The sequence below is a fragment of the Salmo trutta genome, chromosome 5 (genome assembly GCF_901001165.1).
Source record: "Salmo trutta chromosome 5, fSalTru1.1, whole genome shotgun sequence".
NCBI classification, from domain to species: Eukaryota; Metazoa; Chordata; class Actinopteri; order Salmoniformes; family Salmonidae; genus Salmo; species Salmo trutta.
The window spans coordinates 50655184-50677838 of record NC_042961.1 but is presented as its reverse complement, the minus strand read 5'-3'; the positions used below and the strand labels follow the sequence as shown (position 1 = coordinate 50677838).

The 22655-nt window shown below is 44.5% G+C and overlaps 1 protein-coding gene across 1 annotated transcript in view; it reads right to left on the bottom strand.

Annotated features, from left to right (window-relative positions):
* LOC115194961 (sushi, von Willebrand factor type A, EGF and pentraxin domain-containing protein 1) overlaps positions 1-22655 on the bottom strand; it is a 162527-nt gene that overhangs the window by 90236 nt on the left and 49636 nt on the right. Inside the window, exons 4-6 of the mRNA XM_029754865.1 lie at positions 5365-5523; positions 3984-4163; positions 950-1129 (exon numbers count right to left, since the gene is read on the bottom strand). Coding sequence (XP_029610725.1) covers positions 950-1129; positions 3984-4163; positions 5365-5523 — 519 coding nt within the window. The remainder of the gene's footprint in view (positions 1-949; positions 1130-3983; positions 4164-5364; positions 5524-22655) is intronic.

Sequence of the window (22655 nt, the reverse complement as noted above, 5' to 3'; positions counted from 1 at the left end):
TGTTTTAGGGTGGAGGTGAGAGTGGGGTAGAGTGGGGTTTTAGGGGTGAGAGGGGGTTAGAGTGGGGGTTTTAGGGGTGAGAGTGGGGTAGAGTGGGGGTTTAGGAGTGAGAGTGGGGGTAGAGTGGGGGTTTAGGGGTGAGAGTGGGGTAGAGTGGGGGTTTTAGGGGTGAGAGTGGGGTAGAGTGGGGGTTTTAGGGGTGAGAGTGGGGTAGAGTGGGGTTTTAGGGGTGAGAGTGGGGTAGAGTGGGGGGTTTTAGGGTGAGAGTGGGGGTAGAGTGGGGGTTTAGGGGTGAGAGTGGGGGTAGAGTGGGGGTTTTAGGGGTTTGAATGGCAGGAACCCGGCTACCAAAACCACTCCCTTTTCCCGGGAGAAATAGCTGCGAGATAACGGTCAATAATAATAAATGATTTATGTGAACAGCATGGCGTGAAATGGAACTGTTAAATTATATACAATGTCTAAATCTGTCTTCTCTACGGCCTCTGCATGATGAATTAACGCTCAGGGTGGGGACACGCAGTTCACAGTGCATGTAGACCTATCGTCTCATCATGGGAACTTTTTTTCTTGTGAAAGGTAGGCCTGCATTTGCTGCAGCATAGTCTATGCTACAGTAATATAAAGAGCGAATGCACGTCTCATTTACCCATCTCCATCTCCATCTGGCTTGTTTTTTTTATTGTAAAGATTTTTTGTTGTTGTTGCAGCTGCAGAGTTTTAAAACAGCCTGTCACTTGAATATCTTTGCTTTAAATCATTGCTCGCGCGAGCACTCTCTCGCAGTCTTTCTCTCTCTCTCCATAACCGCCATTCAAATTGCATCCAAAGTAGATAACCCTGTTCTAGATAACCCTGTTCCAGATAACCCTGTTCTAGATGCTGTGTTTTTAGTGGGGTACAGTGGGGTTTTAGGGGAGAGTGGGATAATTGGTTCCTGCAGGCTTACCTACACACCGTGGTTGAATCCCGCTCCACAGTGAGTCGGCCTGACAGCTGAGCCTGGCGTCTCCCTCCAGCCTGTAGCCCTCCGCACAGCGAATGTCGCACTCCGCCCTGTAGGAGGCGCCACCCTCGCTGCAGTTCATGTGTCCGTGCTGGGGCGGTGATAGGGCAGGACAGGAGCACACTGTTGTTCAAACAGAGAAACACAGAGGAAAACCTAGATACTGGTCGGTCTGACCGCAATGACAAAAATACAGGAGAGAGAGAGAGAGAGAGAGAGAGGAGAGAGAGAGGAGAGAGAGAGAGAGAGAGGAGAGAGGAGAGAGAGAGAGAGAGAGAGAGAGGGAGGGGTAAAGATTTACAAAAAGAGAGAGGAACCAAGTAGAAAAGAATGAAGGAGATACAAAAATGAAATGGAGGAATTAAAAAAAATGAATGATTCATCTGTCTAAAACATTAGCTAAATATTATCTGAGAACTATCATTTGCTCTCCTGCAAATATCCCTTAATAAAAACCTTGATCCTGCAGGGCTGGTCCGTGTCAGCCTGAGGTCTAGAAGAGTGTGTTTAGTGGGTTGGTTTTCAGCACCACTGAGAGACAGGCTTTTAGGAGACCCCCTCCCTGATGCCTTAACTGGCTGGGAGGTCCCGCACTGGAACGCATGCAGACACAGGGACGCAGACAGACAGAGAGACAGACATACAGACGTCTACGCACACACCCGCACACATGCACGCGCAGGAAGGCACACAGGCAGTGAGCCAAACACACACACAATCTCAATCTACAGGGAATACGTTGACACACCAGCCAGACAGTCTCCATACTAACTCCACACACCCTGCCCAAACTTACTAACTCCACACACCCTGCCCAAACTTACTAACTCCACACACCCTGCCCAAACTTACTAACTCCACACACCCTGCCCAAACTTACTAACTCCACACACCCTGCCCAAACTTACTAACTCCACACACCCTGCCCAAACTTACTAACTCCACACACCCTGCCCAAACTTACTAACTCCACACACCCTGCCCAAACTTACTAACTCCACACACCCTGCCCAAACTTACTAACTCCACACACCCTGCCCAAACTTACTAACTCCACACACCCTGCCCAAACGTACTAACTCCACACACCCTGCCCAAACGTACTAACTCCACACACCCTGCCCAAACTTACTAACTCCACACACCCTGCCCAAACTTACTAACTCCCCACACCCTGCCCAAACTTAACAAGCCCTCTTACTGACTATATACAACGTGTGTGTGTGTGTGTGTGTGTGTTTTGTGTACAGTATGTGCGTGTGTGTTTTGTGCATGTGCGTGTGTGTTTTGTGTACAGTATGTGCGCGTGTGTTTTGTGTATGTGCGTGTGTGTTTTGTGTACAGTATGTGCGCGTGTGTGTCTCCCTGATAGGCCGATGTAACTCACAAATGTTTAGGAATGTGTTGAAACATCAGAAGGGTTAAGGTTAAAGGGACCATTAAAGAGGTTAAGGTTAGGGTTAGAGGGACCATTAAAGAGGTTAAGGTTAGGGTTAGAGGGACCATTAGAGGGGTTAAGGTTAGAGGGCCCATTAGAGGGGTTAGGTTAGGGTTAAAGGGACCATTAGAGAGGTTAAGGTTAGGGTTAGAGGGACCATTAGAGGGGTTAAGGTTAGAGTTAGAGGGACCATTAAAGAGGTTAAGGTTAGGGTTAGAGGGACCATTAGAGGGGTTAAGGTTAGAGGGCCCATTAGAGAGGTTAAGGTTAGGGTTAAAGGGACCATTAAAGAGGTTAAGGCAAGGGTTAGAGGGACCATTCGAGGGGTTAAGGTTAGAGGGCCCATTAGAGAGGTTAAGGTTAAAGGGACCATTAGAGAGGTTAAGGTTAGGATTAGAGGGACCATTAGAGGGGTTAAGGTTAGAGTTAGAGGCACCATTAAAGATTTTAAGGCAAGGGTTAGAGGGACCATTAAAGAGGTTAAGGTTAGGGTTAGAGGGACCATTAAAGAGGTTAAGGTTAGGGTTAGAGGGACCATTAAAGAGGTTAAGGTTAGGGTTAGAGGGACCATTAAAGAGGTTAAGGTTAGGGTTAGAGGGACCATTAAAGAGGTTAAGGTTAGGGTTAGAGGGACCATTAAAGAGGTTAAGGTTGGGTTAGAGGGACCATTAGAGAGGTTAAGGTTAGGGTTAGAGGGACCATTAGAGAGGTTAAGGTTGGGTTAGAGGGACCATTAGAGAGGTTAAGGTTAGGGTTAGAGGGACCATTAGAGAGGTTAAGGTGTGTGTGTGTGTGTGTGTGTGTGTGTGTGTGTGTGTGTGTGTGTGTGTGTGTGTGTGTGTGTGTGTGTGTGTGTGTGCATACTTCATTACGTTTTGTGTGTGTGTGTGTGTGTGTGTGTGTGTGTGTGTGTGTGTGTGTGCGCATACTTCATTACTGTTTTTGTGTGTGTGTGCATACCTCATTACTGTTTGTGTGTGTGTGTGTGTGTGTGTGCATGCACATACTTCATTACTGTTTGTGTGTGTGCATACTTTATTGCTGTGTGTGTGTGTATGTGCATACTTCATTACTGTGTGTGTGTGTGTGTGTGTGTGTGTGTGTGTGTGTGTGTGTGTGTGTGTGTGTGTGTGTGTGTGTGGGTGTGTGTGCGTGCGTGCGTGTGTTCTACCACCCTCTCACCTCTGCAGCTGGGTGGAGTGTGTGCTGGGTGGATACCTCATTACTGTTTGTGTGTGTGTGTGTGTGTGTGTGTGTGTGTGTGTGTGTGTGTGTGTGTGTGTGTGTGTGTGTGTGTGTGTGTGGTGTGTGTGTGTGTGTGTGTGTGTGTGTGTGTGTGCATGCACATACTTCATTACTGTTTGTGTGTGTGCATACTTTATTGCTGTGTGTGTATGTGCATACTTCATTACTGTGTGTGTGTGTGTGTGTGTGTGTGTGTGTGTGTGTGTGTGTGTGTGTGTGTGTGTGTGTGTGTGTGTGTGTGTGTGTGTGTGCGTGCGTGCGTGCGTGCGTGCGTGTGTTCTACCACCCTCTCACCTCTGCAGCTGGGCGGAGAGCCTGACCATGTCCCGTCTGGCTGGCACAGTCTGATGCCGCTGCCCTGCAGGTCGTAGCCAGGCTGGCATCGCACCCCGCAGGCAGCGTTGAACTGGTTATTACACACCTTCTGGATGAAGAAACCATTCTCTGGAGGAGACAGCTCAGGGCAGTACACCACTGGGGATGGGGAGAGAGATGGATGGAAGGAGAGAGAAAGGGAGGGAGAGGAGAAAGGGTAAAACATGAAAAAGACTCCGATTTCCTCTATTGATGCAAAAGCCCAAATGCATGAACACGCACACTCAGTTATACTGCACACACACACACACACACACACACACACACACACACACACACACACACACACACACACACACACACACACACACACACACACATTTGTTTTACTATGCTTGTGGAGACCCAACAATTGTTTCCCATTCAAAATACCATATTCCCTGACCCCTAAACCTGACCCTAACTCCTAAAACCTAACCCAAAACCTAACCCTTAAACCTAATTCTAACACTAACCCTAATTCTAACCCTAAACTTACCCCCTAAGGCTAAAACAGCCTTTTTACTTGTGGGGACCGGGAAAATGTCCCCACTTGTCCAAATTGTCCTTGTTTTATGATCCTTGTGAGGACTTCTGGTCACCACAAGGAGAGTAAAATAAAACACACACACACACATACAGCCCTCAAGCCTGGGTATTGAGGCTGATCCCTGCGGCAGATGCTTGGTTATGGTGAAGCCTAAGGGCTTTGGGAACGTTAACCGTCCTGACACAGAGGAAGAGAGCATGAAAGCAGAAGATTACAGGTTGTCAGACAGACAGATAGCACCTCTCTGCTCTGGGATCCACCAGTCTCTGTCTGCGTCGCAAATGACTCCCTGTTCTCTATATAGTGCACTCCTTTGTGTAAAAGTAGTGAACTATGTGGGGAGTAGGGTGCCATTTGGGCCATAACCTCTCCCAGCTGTAGAAAGGGGGGAAAGTCTGACACATGGACGTGAGCACGCTGTTGACTCGTTCTTAGGGGAATGGGTGACGACATGGTACGTTGGTCGGATATTATTACTACTGTACGTAGTTCAAGAAGCATCCTGTGTCTGAGGTTGTGTGAACCCTAGGGAGTTCTGCCGGTTTCCCAGATGCAGATTAAAGGGCAATTCCACTACTTTTTAAATAATGAATATGAGGTTGAAAAGTGGTGGAATTGGCCTTTAAGCCTCATTCTGGTTTAAAAAGTTATTTCAAGCATTCTCCATTCAGTAGGCTTTTTAGTCCAGGGCTAGGCCTAACGGGTGTCTGGGAAAACGGCCCTGAGCGTCTGACTTTGGAAGTGTAGCGTGGACAGTCTGGAGCCTCATACCTTCACAGGTCTTCCCTTGGGGCCTGTAGCCCTGCTTGCAGACACAGTCGCTGCGTGAGGTGCTGCTGGGCTGGGAGGTGTGGTGCTGATCAGGGCAGGGCAGGCAGGTACCCAGGCCTCCAGGTGTACCCTCTGGCTTGTAGGTGCCAGGCGGGCACGCTGTACAGAGGACGCAGACACTCAGTGTTAGCCTCAACACAGATGACACTTAGCCTAGAAATGTAGTTAGTTGCCAGGGTTGGGGTTAACTCCATTTCAATTCCAGTCCCACTGAAATTCCAATTCCAATTCTCTTCAATGCTTCAATGCTTTTCAGTTAGGAACATTTGGAATTGGAGATGGAATTAGGATACTTTCTGAATTGACTGGAATTTAAAAGGTATTGACCCCAGCCCTTTTAGTTGCATGTTAAGGAAGGACCGGTACAGACAGTATACACACAAATGCAAAAATATGTCCATGACCATGAGCAAATTCTGAGGTCCCGGAGGTGTATAATACTCCTATTGACTTGGCAATTATGCTTTGTGTTAGAAGCACCTGAGACTGATCAGGAAGCTAGGGGTCAGGACGCTAGGGGTCAAGAAGCTAGGGGTCGGGAAGCTGTCTGCCTGCAGAGCTACCGAGCTTGTTTTCAAACATTCCTCCATCGACTAAATCAGGGCTGCCCAATTCCCGTCCTGGAGGGCTGAAAGACTTCTGGTTTTTTTCTACCTAGTAGTCAATTGCACTCACCTGGTGTCCCACATCTAAATCAGTCACTGGTTAAAAAGAGAGAATGAAAATCAGAAGTGTTTCGGCCCTCCAAGATCGGAATTGGGCAGCCCTGCACTAAATGATCCTCACAGAAGAAGATGTCCGTCTCAATGCATCCCTCGTGTTATAGTCCAGTTGTGTTATATAGACCAGTTGTGTTATAGACCAATTGTGTTATAGACCAGTTGTGTTATATAGACCAGTTGTGTTATAGACCAGTTGTGTTATATAGACCAGTTGTGTTATATAGACCAGTTGTGTTATAGAGACCAGTTGTGTTATAGAGACCAGTTGTGCTATAGAGACCAGTTGTGCTATAGACCAGTTGTATTATAGAGACCAGTTGTGTTATAGAGACCAGTTGTGTTATAGAGACCAGTTGTGTTATAGAGACCAGTTGTGTTAGAGACCAGTTGTGCTATAGACCAGTTGTGTTATAGAGACCAGTTGTGTTATAGAGACCAGTTGTGTTATAGACCAGTTGTGTTATTGACCAGTTGTGTTATAGACCAGTTGTGTTATAGAGACCAGTTGTGCTATAGACCAGTTGTGTTATAGACCAGTTGTGTTATAGAGACCAGTTGTGTTAGAGACCAGTTGTGTTATAGAGACCAGTTGTGTTATAGAGACCAGTTGTGTTATAGAGACCAGTTGTGTTATATAGACCAGTTGTGTTATAGACCAGTTGTGTTATAGAGACCAGTTGTGTTATAGACCAGTTGTGTTACGGCTGGCCATGCTTTCCACCTGGCTACCACTACCCCAGTCAACAGTCCTACACCCCCCACAGCAACTTGCCCAAGCCTCCCCCATTTCTCCAGATAGCTGATGTTCTGAAAGATCTGCAAAATCTGGACCCCTACAAATCAGCCGGGCTAGACAATCTGGACCCTCTCTTTCTAAAACTATCCACCGAAATTGTTGCAACCCCTATTACTAGCCTGTTCAACCTCTCTTTCGTATCGTCTGAGATCCCCAAAGATTGGAAAGCTGCCGTGGTCATCCCCCTCTTCAAAAGGGGAGACACTAGACCCAAACTGCTACAGACCTATATCTATCCTACCCTGCCTTTCTAAAGTTTTCGAACGACAAGTTAACAAACAGATTACCGACCATTTCGAATCCCACCGTACCTTCTCCGCTATACAATCTGGTTTCTGAGCTGGTCATGGGTACACCTCAGCCACGCTCAAGGTCCTAAATGATATCTTAACCTCCATCGATAAGAGACAATACTGTGCAGCTGTATTCATCGATCTGGCCAAGGCTTTCGACTCTGTCAATCACTACATTCTTATCGGCAGACTCAACTGCCTTGGTTTCTCAAATGATTGCCTCACCTGGTACACCAACTACTTCTCTGATAGAGTTCAGTGTGTCAAATTGGAGGGCCTGTTGTCCGGACCTCTGGCAGTCTCTATGGGGGTGCCACAGTGTTCAATTCTCAGGCCAACTCTCTTCTCTGTATACATCAATGATGTCGCTCTTGCTGCTGGTGATTCTCCTATCCACCGCTACGCAGACAACGCCATTCTGTATACTTCTGGCCCTTCTTTGGACACTGTGTTAACTAACCTCCAGACGAGCTTCAATGCCATACAACTCTCCTTCCGTGGCCTCCAACTGCTATTAAATGCAAGTAAAACTAAATGCATGCTCTTCAACCGATCGCTGCCTGCACCTGCCCGCCCGTCCAGCATCACTACTCTGAAAAGTTCTGACTTAGAATATGTGGACAACTAGGTGTCTGGTTAGACTGTAAACTCTCCTTCCAGACTCACATTAAGCATCTCCAATCCAAAATTGTATCTAGAATCGGCTTCCTATTTCGCAACAAAGCATCCTTCACTCATGCTGCCAAACATACCCTCTCAAAACTGACTATCCTACCAATCCTTGAATTCGGCGATGTCATTTACAAAATAGCCTCCAACACTCTACTCAACAAATTGGATGCAGTCTATCAGAGTGCCATCTGTTTTGTCACCAAAGCCCCATATACTACCCACCACTGCGAACCGGAATGCTCTCGTTGGCTGGCCCTCGCTTAATATTTGTCACCAAACCCACTGGCTCCAGGTCATCTATAAGTATTTGCAAGGTAAAGCCCCGCCTTAGCTCACTGGTCACCATAGCAGCACCCACCCATAGCACGCGCTCCAGCAGGTATATTTCACTGGTCACCCCCAAAGCCAATTCCTCTTTGGCCTCCTTTCCTTCCAGTTCTCTGCTGCCAATGACTGAAACTAATTGCAATAATCAACTGAAGCTGGAGACTCATATCTCCCTCTAACTTTAAGCACTAGCTGTCAGAGCATCTCACAGATCACTGCACCTGTACATAGCCCATCTGTAAATAGCCCATCATACTACCTCATCCCCATACTGTTATTCATTTATTTTTGGTCCTTTGCACCCCAGTATCTCTACTTGCACATTAATCTTCTGCACATCTATCACTCCAGTGTTTAATTGCTAAATTGTCATTATTTCGCCACTATGGCCTATTTATTGCCTCACCTCCCTTATCTTACCTCATTTGCACACACTGTATGTAGACTTTTTCTATTGTGTTATTGACTGTATGTTTGTTTATTCCATGTGTAACTCTGTGTTGTTGTTTGTGTTGCACTGCTTTGCTTTATCTTGGCCAGGTTGTAAATGAGAACTTGTTCTCAACTGGCCTACCTGGTTAAATAAAGGTAAAATAAAATATAGACCAGTTGTATTATGGACCAGTTGTGTTAGAGACCAGTTGTGTTAGAGACCAGTTGTGTTAGAGACTAGTTGTGTTATAAAACATTTGAGTTAGAGACCAGTTCTGCAAGCGACCAGTTGTGTTATATAGATCAGTTGTGTTATAGACCAGTTGTGTTAAAGAGACCAGTTGTGTTATAAATAATTTGTGTTAGAGACCAGTTGTGTTATATAGATCAGTTGTGTTATAGAGACCAGTTGTTATATAGATCAGTTGTGTTATAGACCAGTTGTGTTATAGACCAGTTGTATTATAGAGACCAGTTGTGTTATATAGACCAGTTGTGTTATAGACCAGTTGTGTTATAGAGACCAGTTGTGTTATAAATAATTTGTGTTAGAGACCAATTGTGTTAAATTGATCAGTTGTGTTAGAGACCAGTTGTGTTATATAGATCAGTTGTGTTATAGATCAGTTGTGTTATAGACCAGTTGTGTTATATAGATCAGTTGTGTTATAGAGACCAGTTAGCTAACAGTATCGGTATCTCCAACTCACTATAATGGATAGGCTATACTCAATCAGAACTGTTTGTCAAACCACAATGCATGAATTTTGACAAAATATGAAGTTGACAATATAAGAGGTACACAGTCGTGAAGGGAGCTGTACCATCTAGCTCTAGGCCATGTATGGGTGAAGGACAGAAAACACTGTGGTAGCTTGTTGAGACCAGAACACACAGAGCAGTGTAATAGAGGATACATGGTGTTGATCTGACTAATCAGTGTTTAGAACTAATTTACTACCCAATGCTCTCTCTCTCTCTCTCTCTCTCTCTCTCTCTCTCTCTCTCTCTCTCTCGGTCTCTCTCTCTCGGTCTCTCTCTCTCTCTCTCTCTCTCTCTCTCTCTCTCTCTCTCTCTCTCTCTCTCTCTCTCTCATGCCCTAGTACTTAACAGGGGCCAGGCATTGCCACAGGAATGGATCCTCCGTGCCAAAACACACTCATTCCCCACCTAAACACACCAGGGTCAGCCAAGCAGCGTTAACCGCCGCACGACCAGTAGCCACATCAAATACACACCAGCTATGTGTAGACTGTACTGCATGTGGATATGTCTGTGTGTGTGTGTGTGTGTGTGTGTGTGTGTGTGTGTGTGTGTGTGTGTGTGTGTGTGTGTGTGTGTGTGTGTGTGTGTGTGTGTGAGTGAGTGAGTGAGTGAGTGAGTGAGTGAGTGAGTGAGTGAGTGAGTGAGTGAGTGAGTGAGTGAGTGAGTGAGTGAGTGAGTGAGTGAGTGAGTGAGTGAGTGAGTGACTGTGTGTGTGTGTGTGTTTGATCTGATAACTGAAGTAGCCCATACATTCTCAATGATATCCACCTTCGGGCTCATAAGCAAGGGTAAATGTCTAAATGTCTTTGAGGCCCCTGGATCCCCTTTTACAGCCTCATTTATAGTTGACAGGAAACACAGTTATTTATGCATAAATAATATTTCACTTCTAGTGAAACAGTAGAAATACTGTATTAAAGTTTCATTTTAATTCCTGGACTGGCAGGTCGGCTGGCTTAGGTAGACACTGGGGTTATTAACAGACCTGAGCTCATATTCATAAATTGTCTCAATGTGTGCTGATCTAGGATCTGTTTGGCTTTTCAGATCATAATGAATAGACAGAGGCGACCTGATCCTAGATCAGCACTCCTACTCCGAGACACTTTCTGAATACAGACGTGGAAGTCAGTTTTCTCTACAGGGGGAGAGTTCCGAGGGGCTAGACCAGGCTCTCGTTGAAACACACACTGTGTACTGGGAGCGAGAGCGAAAGAAAGAAGGAAGGATGGATAGAAGGAGAGAAGGAGAAAAAGGGAAAGAGAAAGGTAAACGAATACATTTTAAAATGCCAAAACGAAAGACGGTGTTAGAAAGAAAACCTTGTGAATTTCCTAAATGTGTACCAGCGAGGTGTACCAGGCAGACTACACATTGTGATAGATGAAATATGCTCAGAAATAACTGACTTTAGCCAAGAAGACCAACTGAGAGTAGATTTGAGACTGGAAAAGACTGATGGAAACCCTGAAAGTGAATCAAGAGCTAGCACATCTGCTTCAGGCCCCAATGACCCACAAAGAGACTGATTTCCATCTCTTAGTGACACGTCCATTGACCCCTGACTCCTATGGATACCCTCCATTTGATCAGGAAGTTGGCCGTCAAGGGTCCAGTCCAGATTATCTGTAAATTGTTGAGATTGCGCCCAGGCCCGGGTTAAAATGCCCCACAGAGCGGAGCACAACGGGCCTTCAACCCTCAGAGCTACATGTATGCTTTCAGACTCAATATCTACAGAAAGAGGAAAGAGAATATAGGTTTTACATCTAAATCCAATGAAAATGTGTGTGAGATATCAGTCCTCTAAACACACAAGGGCATGGTGTTAGAAGCAGCTTAGGCCTAAGATGTCAGGAGGATGTCAGGAGGGCTGCAGGAGGGCTGCAGGAGGATGGCAGGAGGGCTGCAGGAGGGCTGCAGGAGGATGGCAGGAGGGCTGCAGGAGGGTGGCAGGAGGATTGCAGGAGGGCGGCAGGAGGATGGCAGGAGGATGGCAGGAGGGCTGCAGGAGGGCGGCAGGAGGATGGCAGGAGGATGGCAGGAGGGCTGCAGGAGGGCGGCAGGAGGGCGGCAGGAGGATGTCAGGAGGGCTGCAGGAGGGCGGCAGGAGGATGTCAGGAGGATGGCAGGAGGGCAGCAGGTAGCCTAGCAGTTAAAAGTGTTGGGCCAGCATCTGAAAGGTTGCTGCTTTGAATCCCCTCGAATCTGTTGATGTACCCTTGAACAAGACACTTAACCATAATTGCTCCTGTAAGTCTGCTAAATTACTAAAATGTTAATGTAATGATTTCCATGTGCATCACAAAACGACATTCAGTACCAGACAGATTCATCGCCATCATTTCTTGCTCATAAAATGACGAGGTAAGCCATTTAGACTAGCTTGTGAACTAACCGTAGGAGCCAAAGAAGTGACTCAAGAAGCCAAAGAAGTCTAGAAATCTTCTCTGGAGACCATGGGGAGCCTGTAATCCATTAGTGGGATCTCAAACAGACAAACGGAAACCCTGAAAGTGAATCCAGAAGAATACCCAGCACATCTCCACATCTCAGTCCCCAATCACAGTGACAGATTTGCTGAGTTTAACAAATTCCCCCCTCAGCGAAAAGACCCCCAGTGTTTTCCTATAGTCTGTGTTTCTATCTTCCCATGTGGGGAGCAACTGGGGAATGTACAAATCACTGCTATTCTGTTGGTTGTCTGAAAATAACCTTAGTTATCTTTAAGTCTTGATCAAATGTACAATACAACTATCTATCAAGCTTAATATCTACTGTTGCACAGGCACAATCCCTGTGGTCCTTCTTTAAAAAATGGGGGTATTGTGTTTCCAGATACAATGCATTCGGAAAGTATTCAGACCCCTTCCCTTTCTCCACATTGTGTTACACTATAGCCTTGTTCTAAAATTGATTAAATTATTGTTTTCCCTCATCAATCTACACACAATGCCCCATAATAACAAAGTGAAAACAGGTTTGTACATATTTTTTTCTCAAATGTATTAAAAATAAAAAAAATGAAATATCTTATTTGCCTGTTCTCTTCTAAGACTAACAATTGAGACAGAACAAGTCAAACATAAATCTGAACGCTCTAACTCTGGACCGCAGCCACACCACTTGTGGCCAGACAACGGCTCTTGTTGTGATTCCGTTGGATTGGTTTTAAATCCCTGTGTTTTTAACAGAGATTTTTTTTTAAACATTCACATGCAAGGACACTTTCCATTCTTAACATGACTTCACGTTTAAGACCTCAATCTGCCACTGAAAATGTGCAGCAAACCAGGGAAACAGTCAAATGTACATTCACAAAGAACAAGGTACTGTACAGATGTAGGATCTTAATTTGATCACTCTTTTGATGTTTTACGCACAGCAGGAAACACAAACTTGTAGTGTATTCAAGGTTTAAAAAGGCTTCAAAGTGTTGTAATTTTCTCTTTAGAACTTGAGATTTGATTTGCCATAACATTTTCTGATGCTGCAGGATTTGCTTTCCTGCTGTAGCAAACTGGCTTAAATTAACAACATATTGTACACACCTCAATGTGACATATTGTCTCTAGATCACCAGAATAGTTCATACCGAATGGAAAGTCAACTGATACAGTGGACGAGTTAAGTTTGAGTATACAGCACTACTTCCTAGGATCATACAGTAGGTCATAGGTCAATGCAGTGATCCTAGAGAAGACACAAAAGGACCACACCTACACACACACACAGACACACACACACACACACACACACACACAGACACTTCAAGCCCCATCACTGGCCCCTCAGTAATTTTCTCAGTCATCAACAGTGACACCTGTGACCTTTCGTGACAGGTTGCATTGACAACAGCACACACGCACACCATTCCAAAATCAAACAAAGGCCTTGTGAAATTCCGAGGCTGTAGCCAAAGATCATGACTCTAGCATGACATCATTTTTATATTGAATAGCTCCCTATGTGTTTATGCTAGAGACTTAGTGTTTCTGCACTCAATCCTCTCTTTCCGCCGATATAAAGTTTGCACCTATTCCATAACATGGAGCTTGTTGAAAGCGATGTTTTCTACACATGAGAGGATCTGGACAAGAAAATCGTCACAAAATCGTCTGTAAAACCCTAGCATCTGCCAAGTCCCCAACAACCGGATGTTCTGGTTTTCAGGGGAAATGGAAAGAGAGCCTGTGACGCAACTTCCTCTTTTGGACGTTAACAAGGCGACACTCCATTTTAACTCCTCCTCCACATTTACTGGATTGGTTGAACAGTACAGAAGAGAACCTCCCCCAACATTTTTTTTCTTCTCGTCAAGACCAGTATGTAGAGGATCTAGTTTCAGGTGTTTCTGTTAGCCCTGCTACGTTAGGTAAGTAAAACCTGAACAGTTTAAGCTAGCGACTCTCACGAACACAACAGTGTCATATGTTTTGCTCTACAACATCCACAAGCAGTCATCTGAACTTTCAGACACCCAAGTCCTAATTTCGAAAATGTGTTCTCACAAAACCGACTGTCCAGACCGAACCGTTTGAGTTACAAACTAATAAGTCACCAACATCGACAGGTAAACACTCACTCACTTGTTTTGCTCTATGACCTACACTCGCTCAGGGGAAGGTAACTCTGTAAGAATGGCACAAAAGTTAATATGGTGTATAAAGTGCCATAAACAAATTGATTAAATATGGCAACAAAAAAACGTGCAGATCCATGAGTTTTCTTATATCTCCAAGATATAGGACAAACACTTCAAAACCTTATTTCTCTTTATACATTTTTTCTTTTTTTGCAATTTATGAATGTGTTATTCAATGCGTTTCTATGGGCTATAGCAGTAAAGGCCAAATTCAATATTTTCTCCCCCCCCAAAATATATAAAATATATACAAAAGTATGTGGACACCCCTTCAAATTTGTGGATTTGGCTATTTCAGCCACACCCATTGCTGACAGGTGTATAAAATCAAGCACACAGCAATGCAATCTTCATAGACAAACATTGGCAATAAAATCGCCTTACTGAAGAGCTCAGTGACTTTCGACATGGCACCATCCAAGGATGCCACCTTTACAACAAGTTAGTTTGTCAAATTTCTGCCCTGATAGAGCTGCCCCGGTCAACCGTAAGATCTGTTATTGTGAATTGAAAATGTCTAGGAGCAACCACGTCTCAGCCGCGAAGTGGTAGGCCACACAAGCTCACAGAACGGGACCGCTGAGTGTTTAAGCGTGTAGCGTGTAAAAATTGTCTGTCCTCAGTTGCAACACTCACTACCGAGTTCCAAACTGCCTCTGGAAGCAACGTCAGCACAAGAACTGTTAGTCGGGAGCTTCATGAAATGGGTTTCCATGGCCGAGCAGCTGCACACAAGCCTAAGATCACCAGGCGCAATGCAAGCGTCGGCTGGAGTGGTGTAAAGCTCACCGCCATTGGACTCTGGAGCAGTGGAAATGCGTTCTCTGGAGTGATGAATCACACTTCACCATCTGGTAGTCCGATGGACGAATCTGGGTTTGGCAGATGCCAGGAGAACGCTACCTGCACAAATGCATAGTGCCAACTGTAAAGTTTGGTGGAGGAGGAATAATTATCTGGGGCTGTTTGTCATGGTTCGGGATAGGCCCCTTAGTTTCATGGTTCGGGATAGGCCCCTTTCCTGTTTCAGCATGACAATGCGCCTATGCACAAAGCGAGGTCCATACAGAAATAGTGTGAAAGAACTTGACTGGCCTGTGCAGAGCCCTGACCTCAACCCCATCAAACACCTTTGGGATGAATTGGAACACCGACTGCGAGCCAGGCCTAATCGCTCAACATCAGTGCCTGACCTCACTAATGCTCTTGTGGCTGAATGGAAGCAGGTCCCCACTGCAATGTTCCAACATCTAGTTGAAAGCGTTTCGAGAAGAGTGGAGGTTGTTATAACAGCAAAGGGGGACCAACTCCACATTATTGCCCATGATTTTGGAATGAGATGTTCGACGAGCAGGTGTCCACATACTTTTGGTCATATAATGTATATGTATATTTTTATACCTACAGGAGTCCTAAAGGTCAAAATCAAATAGCTAAATGATCCAAGATATGACCATCTTAAAACAACTCCATATGTTAGCATTGTAGATATCTCGAAACCAAGGGCTTAGACTTCGAGCCGTAAAGAACTACTGATATGTCTTAGAAGGAGGGGGGATACCGCTGCCCATCTGGCCAGGAACAGAGCATCTGGGGGGGGACTCATGGGAAAAAAATCCTCTTTCGGATCTCTTTCTGGACCCTCCTGACTGGATAGGAACTGTCGTCCAACATCTGTCTTTCAGTCCCTGTTTAGCTGTTTAGCTGCTTACTGCATTTCATTCCCATAGCAATCTGAGTTTACCCAAATTGTTACTTACCTCTGGTGGATTTTCAAGGCCAGCCTGAACTATCCTGTCTTGCACATTATGGCTGTGTCCCAAATAGCACCCTATTGCCAATACAGAATACAAATCTAGAGCCTCTGATCAAAAGTAGTGCACTATATAGGGAATAGGGTGGCATTTGAGAGGCAGCCTATGTTTCCTGTTTCCAAGATGCTGAGTTAGTCCAATGTGAGAGCAAAGCAAAGCAAGGCAACCACAAAACAAAAGCCAAAACACAGGTTGTTCCTAGATAACGAGGTACACAATGGGTCAGTTTGACTTTAAAGGACGCTCTGTGCTGAGAAATATTGTCACGTCCTGAACATAGAGAGCTCTTATTTTCTATGGTAGAGTAGGTCGGGGGGGGGGGGGGGGGGGGGGGGGGGGGGTGTATCTAGTTTATTTAGTTCTATGTTGTTTGGTTCAAGTTTCTGTTTTTCTATGTTGGGGTTTTTGGATGATCCTCAATTAGAGGCAGCTGGTCATCATTGTCTCTAATTGGGGATCATATTTAAGTAGTTGTTTTTCCCACCTTTGTTTTTCCCACCTGTGTTTGTGGGAGATTATTTTGAGTTAGTGCATGTTGCACCTCTGTCGTCACGGTTTGTGTTTTGTTTATTCGTTTATTGTTTGTCTTGCAACGTTTCACGTTTAAATAAAAGATGTGGAACGATACCCACGCTGCGCTTTGGTCTCCTTCCTACGACGAACGTGACAAATATGAGGATAAAAATGATGACGCAATCAACAGAAAGGATTACACTCAAAACTCCACTTACTGTAGCCCCTGTTCATATTCATATATAAATCTCATTAGCATGTTGGCTAAGAACGTTTTTATACTTCTTAGTTACGTGATCTGAAGGATGACTTGGGGGAATTAGAAAGCACACACACAGACACACACATTTTAAATACTTTATTTGAATCCACTAATCAAATTGACAAAAAAAGGATCCAAACATTTCAAAGGTCCCTCTGTGCAGGGCACTGAAGGGTACAGAAAGCACCTCCTTCTCCAAACAGCTAGGCTGCCCACGACAGCTGAAACAGAGCAGTATCTAGCCAATTGCTTTGCCCTAGTTTTTGTCAGGCCCGCAATCTGGAGGCCACGCACTGCAAGCCTGTGTATGTGGCTGAGACTGCCAAATATCAGCACCACCAGCTGGTACCGCCCCCCCCAAGGCTGTCCCAGTGCCACGAGGGGCTGGTATTTAAGCAGCTTCTCGGCAAAGGCCTGCTCCATGTGCCGTCAAATGAGCAGCCCACTTCCAAAACGAGCCCCTCCCCCTGCCAACAACAACAATATCTGGCGTATTTGACACACAGGAAAACACATCATCAACATCGAACCAGCTTCCCCTTACTCAAGAATGTTTATGGATGTCTGCTGTTGGTGACACACACACACGCAACAGCGCTCTGTATCTCAGACAGCCTAAACAACAGGAGGTGTTAACTGACTAGACAACATGGACACTAAAAGGACATACATTGTCCAATCCCTCTGGTACAACACCATACATATGCAACACACACACACACACACACACACACACACACACACACACACACACACACACACACACACACACACACACACACACACACACACACACACACACACAAACACACACACACACACAGTAACATGTATACACACAGTAGCACATGCAAGGATTCATGCGCACTCACACACTTCCTCCCTTGTGGAACATTCCTGTTTTAAGAGTAGGGGTGTAGACAGGCCGGGGTGTCAGGAATGGACAGGGGGGTTCTGGGGGGTGGGTTGGCTCTGAGTTCAGGCAGAGGAGCTGTGTTCACTCATATGGGCCCTGGTTTTGACTGATAGGGGACCCAGAAAAGACATGATGGGGAAGAGAGTGAGAGAGAGAGAGAGGGAGAGAGAGAGAGAGAGAGGGAGAGAGAGAGAGAGAGATAAAGAGGGAATGATAGATAAAGAGAAGGATAGACCAACAGAGAGAGAACGAGGGAGAGATTACACACAGAGTGTATGAGATTGAGAGAGAGAGCGATAGAGAGAGAAAAAGAGGGACAGAGACAGAGTGTATGAGATTGAGAGAAAGAGAGATAGAGAGTGAGAAAGAGGGAGAGACAAAAAGACCAAGAGAAAGAGAGATCAAAGGAGATGAGAGTGAGAGACAGAGAGAGAGAGGGCCTTGTTCCAGAGTTGCAGATGCTAACTTCCTGAATCCTCCCCCATGATGACCCCTGCCCCTGGGCCTCAGATGGAGTGTGTGGCCCTCTTCATCACCTCTCCCTGGAGAAGCTAACGCTGGACAGACCACAGAACACCCTGACACCCTGACACTAACACAACACCTACTGAGAGATGGGATCAGGACGGAGGGAGAGGAGAGAGAGTACACAAAACGAGAGAAATAGGGGTCAGGGTGAAAGGAGAAGGGAGAATAGGGTGAGAGAGTGAGAGAGAGCATGCGAGAGAGAGAGAGAGAGAGAAAAGAGAGAGAGAAAGAGAGGAGAGAGAGAGTCAGAGAAAGGGAGTCAGAGAGAGAGAGAGAGAGAGAGAGAGAGAGAGAGAGAGAGAGAAAGAGGGATAGAGCCCAAGAGGCCCACGGACAAAAAGAGGGCAAACAAAAATTGGGTGAATTAAAAGTCAAACAGGGCATTACACTGCCACGTGTTAGGCTTGAGTCTGCAGTGAGCAGAAGTTTGTGTGTGTGCATGTGTGTGTAGCATGTTTATAGACGTTGTGACTGTAGCATGTTAATAGACGTTGAGTGTGTAGCATGTTTATAGACTTTGTGTCTGTAGCATGTTAATAGACGTTGTGTGTGTAGCATGTTTATAGACGCTGTGTGTGTGTAGCATGTTAATAGACATCGTGTGTGTAGCATGTATATAGACGTTGGGTGTGTGTAGCATGTTTATAGACGTTGTGTGTGTAGCATGTTAATAGACATTGTGTGTGTAGCCTGTTAATAGACGTTGTGTGTGTAGCATGTTTATAGACGTTGTGTGTGTAGCATGTTAATAGACATCGTGTGTGTAGCCTGTTAATAGACGTTGTGTGTGTGTAGCATGTTTATAGATGTTGTGTGTGTAGCATGTTAATAGACATTGTGTGTGTGTGTAGCCTGTTATTAATAGACGTTGTGTGTGTAGCATGTTTATAGATGTTGTGTGTGTAGCATGTTAATAGACATTGCGTGTGTGTAGCCTGTTTATAGACGCTGTGTGTGTGTAGCATGTTTATAGACGTCTTGTGAGTGTAGCATGTTAATAGACGTTGTGTGTGTGTAGCATGTTAGACGTTGGGTGTGTTTAGCATGTTTATAGACGTCGTGTGTTTAGCATGTTTATAGACGTTGTGTGTGTAGCATGTTTATAGACTTCGTGTGTGTAGCATGTTTATAGACTTCGTGTGTGTAGCATGTTTATTGACATTGGGTTTGTGTGTAGCATGTTAATAGACGTTGGGTGTGTGTAGCATGTTTATAGATGTTGTGTTTGTGTGTAGCATGTTTATAGACGTTGGGTGTGCGTGTAGCATGTTAATAGACGTTGGGTGTGTGTGTAGCATGTTAATAGACGTTTGTTGTGTGTAACATGTTTATAGACGTTGGGTGTGTGTGTAGCATGTTTATAGACGGGTGTGTGTGTAGCATGTTAATAGACGTTGAGTGTGTGTGTAGCATGTTAATAGACATTGGGTGTGCGTGTAGCATGTTTATAGACATCGTGTGTGTAGCATGTTTATAGACGTTGTGTGTTTAGCATGTTTATAGATGTTGGGTGTGTGTGTAGCATGTTTATAGACGTTGGGTGTGTGTGTAGCATGTTTATAGATGTTGGGTGTGTGTGTAGCATGTTTATAGACGGGTGTGTGTGTAGCATGTTAATACACGTTGGGTGTGTAGCATGTTTATAGACATCGTGTGTGTTTAGCATGTTTATAGATGTTGGGTGTGTGTGTAGCATGTTTATAGACGTTGGGTGTGTGTGTAGCATGTTAATAGACGTTGGGTGTGTGTGTAGCATGTTAATAGACGTTGGGTGTGTGTTTAGCATGTTTATAGATGTTGGGTGTGTGTGTAGCATGTTTATAGACGTTGGGTGTGTGTGTAGCATGCTAATAGACGTTGGGTGTGTGTGTAGCATGTTAATAGACGTTGGGTGTGTGTAGAATGTTTATAGAGGTTGGGTGTGTGCGTAGCATGTTAATAGACGTTGGGTGTGTGTGTAGCATGTTAATAGACGTTGGGTGTGTGTAGCATGTTTATAGACTTTGTGTGTGTAGCATGTTAACAGACGTTGGGTGTGTGTGTAGCATGTTTATAGACGTTGAGTGTGTGTAGCATGTTTATAGATGTTGTGTTTGTGTGTAGTATGTTTATTGACGTTGGGTTTGTGTAGCATGTTTATAGACTTCGTGTGTGTAGCATGTTTATAGACGTTGGGTTTGTGTGTAGCATGTTTATAGACGTTGGGTGTGTGTGTAGCATGTTAATAGACGTTGGGTGTGTGTGTAGCATGTTTATAGACGTTTGTTGTGTGTAACATGTTTATAGACGTTGGGTGTGTGTGTAGCATGTTTATAGACGTTGGGTGTGTGTGTAGCATGTTAATAGACATTGGGTGTGTGTGTAGCATGTTTATAGACATCGTGTGTGTGTGTAGCATGTTTATAGACGTTGTGTGTTTAGCATGTTTATAGATGTGTGTGTAGCATGTTAATAGACGTTGTGTGTGTGTAGCATGTTTATAGATGTTGTGTGTGTGTGTGTGTGTAGCATGTTTATAGACATTGGGTGTGTGTAGCATGTTTATAGACATCGTGTGTGTAGCATGTTTATAGACGTTGGGTGTGTGTAGCATGTATATAGACGTTGGGTGTGTAGCATGTTAATAGACGTTGGGTGTGTGTAGCATGTTTATAGACATCGTGTGTGTAGCATGTTTATAGACGTTGGGTGTGTGTAGCATGTATATAGACGTTGGGTGTGTAGCATGTTAATAGACGTTGGGTGTGTTTAGCATGTTTATAGACATTGTGTGTGTGTAGCATGTTAATAGACGCTGGGTGTGTAGCATGTTAATAGACGTTGGGTGTGTAGCATGTTTATAGATGCTGTGTGTGTAGCATGTTAATAGACAATGTGTGTGTGGCAAGTTTATAGACGTTGGGTGTGTGTAGCATGTTTATAGACGTTGTGTGTGTAGAATGTTTGTAGATGTTGCGTGTTTATAGCATGTTAATAGACATTGTGTGTGTAGCATGTTTATAGACGTTGTGTGTGTAGAATGTTTGTAGATGTTGCGTGTTTATAGCATGTTAATAGACATTGTGTGTGTAGCATGTTTATAGACGTTGTGTGTGTAGCATGGTTATAGACTTCGTGTGTAGCATGTTAGTAGACGGTGTGTGTGTAGAATGTTAATAGTTGTTGGGTGTGTGTAGCATGCTAATAGACGTTGGGTGTGTGTAGCATGTTTATAGATGTTGTGTGTGTGTGTGTAGCATGTTTATAGACTTTGGGTGTGTGTGTAGCATGTTAATAGACGTTGTGTGTGTGTAGCATGCTAATAGACGTTGGGGGTGTGTAGCATGTTTATAGATGTTGTGTGTGTGTGTAGCATGTTTATAGATGTTGAGTGTGTGTAGCATGCTAATAGACGTTGTGTGTGTGTAGCATGTTTATAGATGTTGTGTGTGTGTGTAACATGCTAATAGACGTTGTGTGTGTAGCATGTTTATAGATTTTGAGTGTGTGTAGCATGCTAATAGACGTTGGGTGTGTGTAGCATGTTTATAGATGTTGTGTGTGTGTAGCATGTTTATAGACGTTGCGTGTGTGTAGCATGTTTATAGACGTTGCGTGTGTGTGTAGCATGTTTATAGACGTTGGGTGTGTGTGTAGCATGTTAATAGACGTTGGGTGTGTGTGTAGCATGTTAATAGACGTTTGTTGTGTGTAACATGTTTATAGACGTTGGGTGTGTGTGTAGCATGTTTATAGACGTTGGGTGTGTGTGTAGCATGTTAATAGACATTGGGTGTGTGTGTAGCATGTTTATAGACATCGTGTGTGTGTGTAGCATGTTTATAGACGTTGTGTGTTTAGCATGTTTATAGATGTGTGTGTAGCATGTTAATAGACGTTGTGTGTGTGTAGCATGTTTATAGACATTGGGTGTGTGTAGCATGTTTATAGACATCGTGTGTGTAGCATGTTTATAGACGTTGTGTGTGTGTGTAGCATGTTTATAGATGTTGAGTGTGTGTAGCATGCTAATAGACGTTGTGTGTGTGTAGCATGTTTATAGATGTTGTGTGTGTGTGTAGCATGCTAATAGACGTTGTGTGTGTAGCATGTTTATAGATTTTGAGTGTGTGTAGCATGCTAATAGACGTTGGGTGTGTGTAGCATGTTTATAGATGTTGTGTGTGTGTAGCATGTTTATAGACGTTGCGTGTGTGTAGCATGTTTATAGACGTTGCGTGTGTGTGTAGCATGTTTATAGACGTTGGGTGTGTGTGTAGCATGTTAATAGACGTTGGGTGTGTGTGTAGCATGTTAATAGACGTTTGTTGTGTGTAACATGTTTATAGACGTTGGGTGTGTGTGTAGCATGTTTATAGACGTTGGGTGTGTGTGTAGCATGTTAATAGACATTGGGTGTGTGTGTAGCATGTTTATAGACATCGTGTGTGTGTGTAGCATGTTTATAGACGTTGTGTGTTTAGCATGTTTATAGATGTGTGTGTAGCATGTTAATAGACGTTGTGTGTGTGTAGCATGTTTATAGACATTGGGTGTGTGTAGCATG